The following is a 12,736-nucleotide window of genomic DNA, read 5'->3' on the forward strand; positions in this document are numbered from 1 at the left end:
GGTACAGTGACTCTGCTTATTCCTTCCATCTTCTTTTGATGCTTTCTGTATCATTCAATAATTTGCCCAGAGAATCCTTCGATAATGAAAGTCAAGGCTTGAATTTTTTTCTTCAGTTCCCCCAGCTTGAGAAATGCTGAGCATGTTCTTTCCTTTTGGTGTTCTGACTCCAGATCTTTGCACATTTCATTGTAGTATTTAACTTTGTCTTCTTGAGCTGACCTTTGAGATTTTCTGTTCAGCTCTTGTACCTCCTCATTTCTTCTATTTGTTTTAGCATCTCTACGCTGGAGAGCAAGTTTCAGTGTCTTTCTGACATCCATTTTGATCTTTTCCTTCTTTCTTGTCTTCTTAATGATTTTTGCTTTCTTCCTGTATGATGTTCTTGATGTCATCCCACAACTCTACTGGTCTTCGGTCTTTAGTGTTTAATGTATCAAATCTGTTCTTCAGATGAGCTCTAAATTCAGGTGGGATATATACAAGGTCATATTTTGGCTCTTGTGGTCTTGTTTTCATTTTCTTTAGCTTCAATCTGAATTTGCATATGAGCAATTCATGGTCTGTTCCACAATCTGCCACTGGCTTTGTTTTGGCTGATGATATAGAGGTCTTTCCACCGATGTAGTCAGTTTGATTTCTGTGTATTCCATCTGGTGACGTCCATGTGTATAATCGTCTCTTTTACTATCTAAAGAAGGTGTTGGAAATGAACAAACCATTGGTTTTGCAGAATTCTATCATGTGATCTCCAGCATTGTTTCTATTACCAAGGCCATATTTTCCAACTACTGATCCTTCCTCTTTGTTTCCAGCCTTTGCATTCCAATCACCAGTAACAATCAGTACATCTTGATTGTATATGTGATCAATTTCAGATTGAAGAAGTTGGTAGAATTCTATTTCATCCTCACTGGCATTAGGGGTTGGTGCATATAGTTGAATAATAGTGGTATCAACTGGTCTTCCCTGTAGGTGCATGGATATTATCCTATCACAGACAGCATTGTACCTCATGACTGATCTGGATATGTTCTTTTTGACTATGAATGTAACACCATTCCTCTTCAATTTGTCATTCCCAGCATAGTAAACCATGTGGTTGTCAGATTCATACTGGCCAATACCAGTCCATTTCAGGTCACTAATGCCTGTGATACTGATATATGCGCTCCTTTTTATTTTTGACAGTTTCCCATTTTCCCAGATTCATACTTTGTACATTCCATGTTCTGATTGTAAATGTGTGTTTACAGCTGTTTCTCTTCATTTTGAGTTGTGCCTCATCAGCAAATGAAGGTCCCGAGGCTTTACTCCATTCGCGTCATCATGGTCAACTCTACTTTGAGGATGCAGCTCTTCCCCTGTCGCATTTTGAGTGTCTTCCAACCTGAGGGGGTCATTTTCTGGCACTATATCTGACAGTGTTTCTCTGCTATGCAGAAGGTTTTCAGTGACTAAATTCAGAAGTAGTTTGTTTCTTCTTCTTCCTATTCTGTGTTTGTCTGAAAGTTCATCTGAAACCTGTCTACCGTGGGTGACCCTGCTGGTATTTAAAATACTGGTGGCATAGCTTCCAGAATCACAGCAAGTCACAAGCCACCACAGTAAGACAAACTGACAGATGAGTCGTAGGATTATAAGATAGTGCATGCAATTTTCTTGTTGTTAAGTGCTGTTGAGTTGGTTCAGACTCATAAGGACCCCATATAGGGTTTTGGAGGCTTTAAGTCTTTGTAGGACTAGAAAGCTTTATTGGTCTCCTGTGGAGCAGCTGGTAGTATTGAACCACCAACCTTGTGGTTCACAATCCATTGGTTGTCCTTTGAAGCCACCAGAAATAAAAGGAAACATGTTTTAAAAGATAAATGAAATTCAGCTGGAATAGTAATGAGACGAGTTTTACAAGAAGTAGCCTATACTTATTAATAAACAATCCTACTGATGAAGAAGACAAAAAGAAACTCATTAAAAATTAAGTGGTGCAAATTGTTAAGTTCATTGGTTAGTTAGTGGTTTGCTTCTATCCAGAGGCGCTTTGAAAAGAGCTCTGTTGATCTGTTTCTGAAAAACTTGCCAATGAAAATGCTCTGGAGCAGTCTGCTCAGTCACTAAGAGTCAGAATTGACTTGTGGAATCTGGTTTAGCTAAGTCTAAACTACCAGCGGTTCCACAGGAGAAAGATGAGGCTTTCTGCTCCTGTAAAGATTTACAGCCTCGGAAACGCTGTACAGTGTCACTATGAGTCAGAACCGACTCAATGGCACACTGCCACCACCACCAAGACTATCCAAAAATTCAAACTACAATATGCATGCAAGTCACTAAAATAAAGTATAATGAAGACAAACACTCCAGAAAACACTGTTTCAAATGACATTAAAAAGTATAAGGATAATTTGTTTCCATTATATTAGATACAAAGAAAAGAACCCAAACAGTTATAATTAAAGTGAATTGGGAAGTGTCAGTCTATTTAGGTAACAGATGATTACCTGAAGGTAAGGTGGAAATAGAATTAAGAAGCAATAATTAAGTTGTCTTTAGAAAACTGAATGTCCAAATAAACATGGTCTGATAGAATGCTTCATGAAGTATCTTAAGAGTTTGAATTACTTCAGAAACTATTTAGCTCTGGAATTGTAGCATACGTGAAGACTATAATTTAGAAAAAATGTCTAACAGTGCAGATTAACTTTAATACTAGGTGAGATAAGAAGAAACTGAAATAGAAATTTAGTAACAGGACATCTCAGATTCAAAACATTTCTTATTATGTTAAAAATAAATAACCCAGACTCTAGAGTTAGCCCAAGTCAACAGTTCATTCAACATAAAAACCAAAGACAAGTACACAAACTCCATTTCTTCCTAGTCTTTAAGATTTTCTTCCTTCCCACTATTAAACCCAGAAGACTTTTGTTTTGATTTTTAAATGAATGCATATGGCGAGGATGTTTTAGATGAAAGTGCGTAAGTATTGGCAAGAGTACAGTAGGAGGGGCACTCTTGTTTTCCACTGGTGAGGACTTGTGCTTCTCAACCACCTACAGTGTACCTGGGGGCCTTGTTAAAGCACAAATTCTATTTCAAAATCTGCCTTAGGGTTTGAAAACTCTGCATTTCTAATAGGCTCTCAGAAGATGCTCATACTGCTGATCTGAGAAGCATGTTTGTATACCAAGGCTCTAAAGAACATAAAAAGAGCTTTAATCTTCTGGTAAGATATTGGACACTACACAGACCCTCTACAACAAAAAAGGGAAAGACCCAAGAAAACAGACACAGATGAAAATTCTGGCACCCTGAACTTCAGGAGAAAGGTTAGAGGCAAATGGAGTGCTTGCTGGGAGGAAAGACCAGGCAGGAATGGTGAGAGGGAGACTGACTGGTGAACAGCTGGCCAGATCCGGCTCTACCATCTTATGAGCAGCTTTGGTAGTGGAGGGAAGCCTGGCAGAGTAGATTCATGCAGGCAATGGAAAAGGTTCAATTTCTTTTTCTCCATGCTCCCCTGGTGACAGGAGGTGTGGCCAGCTCCCACCCTCACCCATCCTCCAGTGCAAATCCTGCTCTCCAGTTCAGAGCCATGTGGTTGGGAGCCACACCAGTGTGATTGAGAACCAGCTGTGCTGCTTTGGTGCTTGGATCAGGTGGGCTCAGTTCCAGACCTACGAAACCTGTGGAGCCACCAGACTAGCATTTAACCATTCATAGTACCCCCAGCTCCCCTGTGGTCCTAATAGACACTGAAACCAGCTCCACAAACTACTTTTGTATTGAGTACCCTAATCATAAATAACACTGAGGCCAATAGAAAATCCATTTCATGCCAGGAACTCTACTGACATATTCCTCCACAGTCACCTCATGAACTCTTGAATTGCAGGAGCCCACCAGAGTTCTCGCTGCTGGTTCAAAGACTGCACTGTTGGTTTTTACAAATACCACAACCCCACTATGCCCCGGGAACAACAGACAATTTTAGCTCACACAAAGAAACGAGACAATGACTCAAATAAATGGCCAAGATGCAGAGACAGAAAACATTTCTGAGGGAAAAAAGGTAATAGAACTAACTGAAAATGAATTCACAGAAATGGTATTTTGGTACCTTCAATGGATTTACAGAAAGATCAAGGAAAGCAAGGAGAAGACAGAGAAAAAACTGTAGAAGAATTCAGGAAAATGGCTACAAGAAAAAACACAAAATAAATGCAAATTTTGAAACAATACAAAACCTACCTTTAAACTTCCATGAGATTACTACTATGATCTCTCAGGACGCCTAGGATGTTGATGTTTATGTGTTCCAATTCATTTTTCACAACTTCCAGTTTTTTTAGACTCATACTTAGTACATTCCATGTTATGATTATCAGTGGATGTTTATAGCGGTCGCTCCTCATTTTGATTTGCGCCGCATTAGAAAATGAAGGTCCTGAAAGCTTTGCTTTATTCATGTCATTATGGTCAAATCTACTTTGAGGAGACAGCTCTTCCCTAGTCAGATTTTGAGTGCCTTTGAACCTGAAGAGCTCATCTCCCAGCATGATATCCGACAGTGTTCAGCTACTATTCCTAATGTTTTTATCTTGCAACACTATGTCTAACAATGCTCAGTTACTATTCATAGGTTTTCAGTGGCTTACCATTCATAAGTAGTCCGCCCTACCTTCTTCCTAGTTTGTTTTAGTCTGGAAGCTTCACTGAATCCTGTCCACCGTGGGTGACCTTACTGGTATTTAAAATATCAGTGGCATAGCTCCCAGCATCGCAGCAAAACAAAAGCCACCACAGTTCAACAAACTGACAGGAAGAATGTCTTTAATGCACATGCTTTATAGGGAAGTCAGTCTTGGAGCTTTTCATTAAAAACAAAAATATGTATGGTGCTCCCAATGATGTGTGATTGTCCATATCCTTGCAGGTATGCCAACAGTAGCCTCATAAAGTACATGGAGAAACACAAGGTCAAGCCCGACAGCAAAGTATTCCTCTTGGTAGGTGCATCTCTCCCAGACTGTGAAGTTTGATTCTTAGCACAGCTCTCACCTCATCTCATTTACCTCCTCTTTAGAAAGAAAAGAAATTGGTGGGTGTTCGGGCAAAATTAAATATTTTTCTGTGGAGATATCACCTCTGATTTCTGATGTGAATTTTTTCAATGATTTATGTATGAACAGGAAATCATTTGCATTCTAAAAAGGTTTTAATGCTGATGATTTTTGCCAGCTGTACATAAATGTGTATAATGTAACAGTCATGTAATGAGCAATACAAAATGTATTTGATGTTAATCCAATTAGACAGTAATGCAAAGGTTAAAACAACCTTGTCATGTGCTCTCAATTTTTACGTTACTCTAGCTTCAGAAACTTCTTACTATGGACCCAACCAAGAGAATTACCTCAGAGCAGGCTCTGCAGGATCCCTATTTCCAGGAGGACCCCTTGCCAACTTTAGAGTATGTATCCTGCGTTTTCTATGTCCTTTGCTCCACGTTCAGCAGCTGAAAACAAGAGAAGCACTTGTTGCGGAAGTATTTTACTTTCTTCATTAGTATTTATTCAGAGACAAACTGCTGGTGACAAAGGTCCTGTATTTAGAAATAAGCCAAGCTGAAGAGAGGTGTGAATGAAAACAACTGTTTTCAGTATGGAAACTAAAGCTGAGAACAGATGGGACTTGTATAAAAAGATCTTTTTAATAAGATGGTTGATCAGTCTGATCAGCGATTAAACCAAACATGTAGGAACTGAATTTTGACTTCTCTTATGTGTCTGTGCCCAGTGAGCCACAGCGCCCCTCTACTTATTTATCCTTGTTGCATCCAAATATATAATTTGTTCTCTTGGATTTATTAGAGATGCAGCTTTCCTTTAGGGGAGAAAAGAACACATTTTCATTGCTGAAGCAAATGCAAATCAGCTATTTTTTTGCCGATCAAATTAATTTGGAAAAACTTCTATATTGCATATGTCACCTAACTAAGGGAGCTAAGATTTGTTATTGAAAGTGGCAATTACTGTAAAACATCAGAAAACAAATTATTCTTTTCTTATTGCTTCAGTTAAATTGTGTTGGGAAGCATTCTGCAAATACCAGCCCCCAAGGGTAGGAGAGCATAAATAGATGTGGTAAGCAATGAAAAAGGGGTATTTTAAATGAACAAAAGTTACTGATCGTGTGGCTCTTAAGCCATGCATGACACATGCCTTTTTTTTTTTTTTCCTTTTAAAATAATGTTTAGTGTGTTTGCTGGCTGCCAGATTCCATACCCCAAACGAGAATTCCTGAATGAAGATGAACCTGAAGAGAAAGGTGACAAGGTATAAATCATGTGGTACACTGTGTGCCTCCAGAGAGTAAGAGAGACAAAAAGAGATTTTAGCAGATGCATAACTTAGTAATTACTATTTAACTGTCTTTGGTTGCATTAATATGTATGCATTTTAATTTCAATGGAAGTTTTGTGATTATAGATATGCCTTGGCATTTGAAACAATAGCAAACTTGCTGATAAATGATCTCCCCAGTGAACTTCCTAGTTTATTTCTAGCCCTTTCTTTTCCCTGATTCCTAATTCTTCCCTTTTTGTTAGTTCTGTGTTATTACTATAGACGGGGACGGGCTTTTCAGAGCATCACTGTACTCTTATCTTTACTGACTGTTCGGCCCCTCCCTGAGCCCCTCTGGTGGAAGTGGTAATTTCCACTTTCAAGTTGGTTTTGACTCATTGTGACCCTGTGTAGTGTTTCTGACAGAAGCAGAAAGCCTCATCTTTCTCCCACAGAGCAGCTGGTGGGTTCCAATTGCTGACCTTACAGTTAGCAGCCCAACACATAACCTGCTATATTACCAGAGCTCCTTTGTTGTTGTTGAGTGCCATCGAATCTGTTCCAACCCATAGCGACCCTGTATAGAGTTTCCCAGGAGCAGCTAGTGAGCTTGAACCACCTACCTTGCAGTTCAGTTGACTTTTCAGTTTGGTGCATTAACCTTCTCTAAAGGAGCTCTGGTAGCATGTTGTTGTTAAGTGCTTTCGAGTCGGTTCCGACCCACAGCGACCCTGTATAGGGTTTCCAAGGAGCAGCTGGTGAGCTTGATCTGCCAACCTTGCAATTCAAAGGCTTTGCAGTCAGGCACATTAACCCACAGCACCACACCAGGACTCCCTCTGGTAGCGTAGTGGTTATGAGTTAGGCTGCTAACCTCAAGGTCAGTAATTCGAAACTACCAGCTGCTCTGCAGGAGAAAGATGAGGTTTTCTGCTCCTGTAAAGATTTACAGCCTTGGAAACCCTATACAGGGTCACCATGAGTCTGAACCGATTCCACGGCACATAACCACCACCACTAGACCACAGGAGTCCTTGTGTGGCTGTGGCTTAATGGGCCAGACTGCAAAGCCGCCTGAACTACAATATCGGCAGTTCAAGCTCACCAGCTGCGCCTCAGAAACCCTATACAGGGTCGCTATAGGTCCGAACCGACTCGACAGCAATTAACAACAACAACTAGACTACAAGTTCGGTTTGAACTTCAGGTCCGGTGATTCAAACTCACCTACCGCTCATCAGAAACCCTATACGGGGTTTTGATGAGTCAGAACCCACTTGACGACTCTTGGCAACATCAACACTTGCCCAAAATCAGGATCCAAAGACTTGTATAGGCAGTTTCCGTGAGTACAAACTATTTCTTGTGTACCTTTTGACCTTCAGTGGATGTCTGTGATTAATTTGGAGGTTTACTTTGCAGTCTAAATACACTTCAGAGACAGCCTTGTTCTGACTGGAGTCTTGGATCCTTGCGAACACTGTATTCTCCAGCACTTCTGTAATCCAGTAGTTCTGGTCACTTTGGTGTTCCACTTAACTTGCTCTCTAGCAATCACATGTACATATCAAGCGATGAGAGAAATGTGTAAATTCAGCGTCATACCAAGCTCGCTTTTCTTTTTCTCCTTGAAAAGAATCAACAGCAGCAGCAGAACCAACATCAGCAGCCCGCAGCTCCCCTGCAGCAGGCAGCAGCTCCTCCCCCGGCGCCACCACAGCCGCAAAACAGCAGCACGCAGACCAATGGGACGGCAGGGGGCGCTGGGCCTGGGGGCACTGGGGCTGGGCTGCAGCATAGCCAGGACACCGGCCTTAACCAACTGCCTCCAAACAAGAAACCAAGGCTCGGGCCTTCAGGCGCAAGCTCAGGCGGGCCTGTTATGCCGTCAGATTATCAGGTATCCCCCGAATTCTGTACTTTTTTATGTTTGTAAATTTGATGGAGTAGGTAATAGATTAATAAACTCTGTTACTCTAAAGTTAGATCATGTATGTGTCATCCATTCGATTCCGACACATAGCGTCCCTATGTTGTTGGTGTTGTGGAGTTGTTTCCAACTCATAGTGACCCTGTATAGGGTTTCCGAGACTGTAAATCATTACAGGAGCAGAAAGTCTCATCTTTCTTCTGCAGAGTGGCTGGGAGGCTCAAATCACCAACTCTGTGGGTCACACAGTCCAGTGCATATACTGCAGAGCCCATAGCGACCCTGTGTTGTTGTTATGTGCAGTGGAGACGGTTCTGACTCATAGTGACCCTGTATAGTGTTTCCAAGGCTGTAAATTGTGAGGGGAACACCCTGTAAAACAGAATAAAACTGCCCAATAGGGTTCCCAAGGCAATAGATCTTTACAGAAGCAGACACCTCTTTCTCCCTCAGAGAAGCTAGTAGGTTTGAACTATCCACCTTGCAGCCAACAGCCAAGCACTTAACCATTATGTATGCAAAACATATACAATCATATAAACTCAGCTTGTAAACTTAAAATAAATCTCTAGTGGCATAGTGGGTTATTTACTGTGCTCCTAACCACAAGGTTGGCAGTATGAATCTACCACCCACTCCTCAGAAGAAAGATGAGACTTTCTGCTCCCGAAAAGATTTACAACCTTGGAAACCCCATACAGGGTCACTGTGAGTTGGAACCAAGTTGACCACACACAACCACCGCCACCAAGCTTATCATTATATACAGAGCATATAAAGATGTCCAGGTGGTGCTGTGGTTTTAGCATAGGGCTGCTAACTGTATAGTCACCACTTCAGATCCATCAGCTACTCACTCCTCTGGAGAAAAATGAGGATTCAGTAAAGATTTACAGTTGCAGAAACGCTTCATAGGGTTATTTTGAGTCAGAATCTATCTGATGAGAGTGGACTTTGTTTTGGGTTATACAAAAATAAAGATTCTTAAAAAATCTTATTTCACATAATTATGATATATTTTGTTTCCTGGCCTGTTTATCCCTGACCTCCTGAGGAGGTCAAAGGCAGGAGGCAGTTGAGAAGGGGAATGAGGAGGCTGCTTACTTTGGCTAAACTAAGCTACATGAACATTGTGCTTTCACTTGGAAGACATAATCAAGTAAGTATCGACACAGGCAAAGAAGAGGAGAGGTTAAGATCATGACTTCTCAGAGATAACTGTTAAGTTTCACTAGAAGTCGCTTTATAAATATTCTACTGTTGTAAAAATATATATAACACATTTGCTGATTCAGCTTCTGTCCATGAATATAATTGCTCACTAGATAAAAATTTGAGACTAGAAAGTACTTTTTATTATTAAGAACAAAACAACTGATTCAGGAAATCAAAGAATAAAAGTGTAAGAATTAGTATTTAAAAATGTTGTTGTTAAGTGCCACCGAGACAATTCTGTCTTGTTGTAACCCGGTATAGGGTTTCCAAGGAGCAGCTGGTGAGTTTGAACCACTGACCTTGTGGTTCAAACAGACCTTATAATCCAGTGTTTTACCCCACAGTGCCATACAAGGACTTGTTGTTAGGGGCCATCGAGTTGGTACCAACTCATAGCAGCCCTGTGTAAAACAGACAAAACAATTGTTGCCACACTTGAGCCCATTAATGTTGCCACTCTGCCAAACCATCTTGCTGGGGTCTTCATCTTTTTCTCTGACCCTCCACCTTACCAAACATGATCTCCTTCTCCAGTGACTGGTTCCTCCTGACAATATGTCCGAAGTATGAGAGACGAAGTTTGACCATCTTGGCCTCCAGGGAGCACTCTGGCTGCACTTCTCCAACACAGATCTGATGGTTCTTTTGGCAGCCCATGGCACTTTTCAATATTCTCCTCCAACACCATAACTCAAAGGCATCAATTCTTCTATGATCTTCCTTATTCACTGCCTGGCTTTTGAATGCATGTGAGATTATTGAAAATACCATGGCTTGTGTCAGGCGCACCTTAGTCCTCAAGCTGACACCTTACTCTTCAACACTTTAAAAAGTTCTTGTGCAGCAGATTTGCCTAATGCAATATGTCATTTGATTTCTTGACTGCTGCTTCCAGTGGTGAGGATTTTTGTTTTCTTTACATTGAGATGCAATCCATACCAAAGGCTGTGCTCTTTGATCTTCATCAGTAAATATTTTAAATCCTCTTTACTTTCAGCAAGAAAGGTTGTGTCTTCTGCATATTGCAGGTTGTTAATGAGTCTTCCTCCAATCCTGATCCCATGTTTTTCTTCATATAACCCAGCTTCTCAGATTATTTGCTCAGCATACAGGCTGAATAAGTATGGTGAAAGAATACAACCCTGTCACACACCTTTCTTAATTTTAAACCATTCAGTGTTTCCATGGTCTGTTCGAACAACTGCCTCTTGGTCCAGGTACAGATTCCTCATGAGCACAATTAAGTGTTCCGGAATATTCATACATCACAATGTTGTCTGTAGCTTGTCATGATCTACACAATTAAAAGCCTTTGCGTAGTCAATAAAGCACAGGTATTCTATGCTTTCAGCCAAGGTCCATCGCACATCAGCAGTGATAACCCTCATTCCATATTCTTTTCTGAATCTGGCTTCAACTTCTGGAAGTTCTCTATCAATGTATGGTTGTAGCCATTTCTGAATTACCTTTAGTAAAACTTTACTCACATGGGATATCAAAGATGTTGTCCTATGATATCCACATTGCATTGGGTCACCTCTCTTTGGAATGGGCACAAATATGGGTCTCTTTCAATCAGTTGGCCAGATAGTTGTCTTCCAAATTTCTTGGCATAGATGACTTCTGGTTTGGGGGCAGGAGAAGCAGAGACAGATAAGGGAGGCTCCTTGGCAGAGGCGCTTTCCTGGAGCAGTTCTAGAGCTTTGAATCTAACATAAGCTGGTGGGCATCATTTTCTGTGCCCACCAATGGAGAAATCTGACTGTTCCAGGAGTCCACAGCGATTTCTGAATTGGTCCAGACACTGCCTGTGGGCCCCTTGGCCTGGGCTGCAATCAGAGAGTGGGGCCACAGCCAGGCTGATACAGCGCTAAAAGTCACCAAGCAACATCTGCAAAAAGAGGTGTGACCGATTTTTTACTGTTCTTTCCTCCTCTCCCCTGTCACACCCTTTCTGCCCAACCCGGGCATCTTCAGGCGCGTGGGCGCACACCCCCAAAAGAGTCCAGCATTGTGCTCACAGTTTTCCCATCGCACAGGGAGGAAATTCCCAGGAGCTCCAATGGTCCCACAAGCTATTCCTTTGGCTGCTTCTTATGACATCTGACTCTGGGACTCAGCCCTAAAATTGACCTGGATGGGCCCTTTTATTCTTGCCTTACCTAACAAGAGACAGCTGGTATGACCATACAGCCAAACCATATGTGCACCTTGTAAAACCCCAACATAAAAGACAAGAGCCAGCACCAACAAGGACACAGCTATTTTGAGAATTACACTGTGCATATGCAGATACCTAAGTGACCTTCAGAGATAAAAATAGTGGACAATCTTTCTTCTATTCATTTCTCAATATCTTTCTGTGCACCTCCATGGTGGTGACTAGAGGAGGGGCCTGAGCAAGTGGACACCCCCACCCACTGCTGGAGGTTTCTACTGTGCATGCACATTGAGCTGTGCAGCAAAGGATACTGGACAGTCAGCTACGCTTTTATTTTTGTTTTTGAGTGGTGGTTTTTGTCTCTGCTTTTGTATTCCCGTTTCTGTTTTTGGTCCTTTTTGGCTCACTTTTTTCCTGGGGGTGGGCGCTTTCTCTCCCTATGGTACTCAAGAAGAGACAGCAATTGTGGCCATATAGCCAAAGTACAAGCATACCCCATAATATCCCATCGTCCGGACAGGAGCCAATACCAGCTACTAGGCATTACACAGATAGCCAACACTTGCTAAGATAGCTTGCAGCTGAGTAATAAGAGACGTAAAAAGGAAAGCCTATCTCCAGATCACATCCACCAGGAGACACTCAGTAAGTTTAATAACACAGCAACATACATTCATTTAATCATTGAAAACACATCTAACTATTGAAAATGTCCAAGAAAAAACAACAAAATGTCTCAGCACATGTCCAAAAACAGAAAAGAGTAACTGAGAAAAATGTGCTGGAGGCGGACATAGACTTCCCATTAGAAGAAGAGCAGGCTTTGGAGCTGTCTGAGAAGGAATTCAGGAGAATGATATGGAGACAAATCCAATGCTCCACAGAGGGGTGGAAGAAAATAAGGACAAAGTCAGGTATAGCATTGGAAACAATCCAAAACCTGCAAAAAGAGGTCCAGATGATTAATAATAAAATATCAGAAATGGACAATACACTGAAAGTGCAAAAGAGCAGGATTGAAGCAACCTGGAAGACAAATCTCTCAATACTGCTAAGATAGAAGAGCAAGCAGAAAAAAGGGATAAAAAA

At 41.3% G+C, this 12,736-nt stretch overlaps 1 protein-coding gene across 2 annotated transcripts in view; it reads left to right on the top strand.

The window, feature by feature from the left end:
* Positions 1-12,736, top strand: part of CDK19 (cyclin-dependent kinase 19) — a 247,132-nt gene that overhangs the window by 220,111 nt on the left and 14,285 nt on the right. For both annotated transcript variants that reach the window (XM_006839930.1, XM_006839931.1), the window contains 4 exons: positions 4,931-5,003; positions 5,370-5,467; positions 6,254-6,332; positions 7,978-8,241. In XM_006839930.1, coding sequence (XP_006839993.1) covers positions 4,931-5,003; positions 5,370-5,467; positions 6,254-6,332; positions 7,978-8,241 — 514 coding nt within the window. The remainder of the gene's footprint in view (positions 1-4,930; positions 5,004-5,369; positions 5,468-6,253; positions 6,333-7,977; positions 8,242-12,736) is intronic.

The sequence above is a fragment of the Chrysochloris asiatica genome, unplaced genomic scaffold (assembly GCF_000296735.1).
Source record: "Chrysochloris asiatica unplaced genomic scaffold, ChrAsi1.0 scaffold00027, whole genome shotgun sequence".
Classification (NCBI taxonomy): Eukaryota; Metazoa; Chordata; class Mammalia; order Afrosoricida; family Chrysochloridae; genus Chrysochloris; species Chrysochloris asiatica.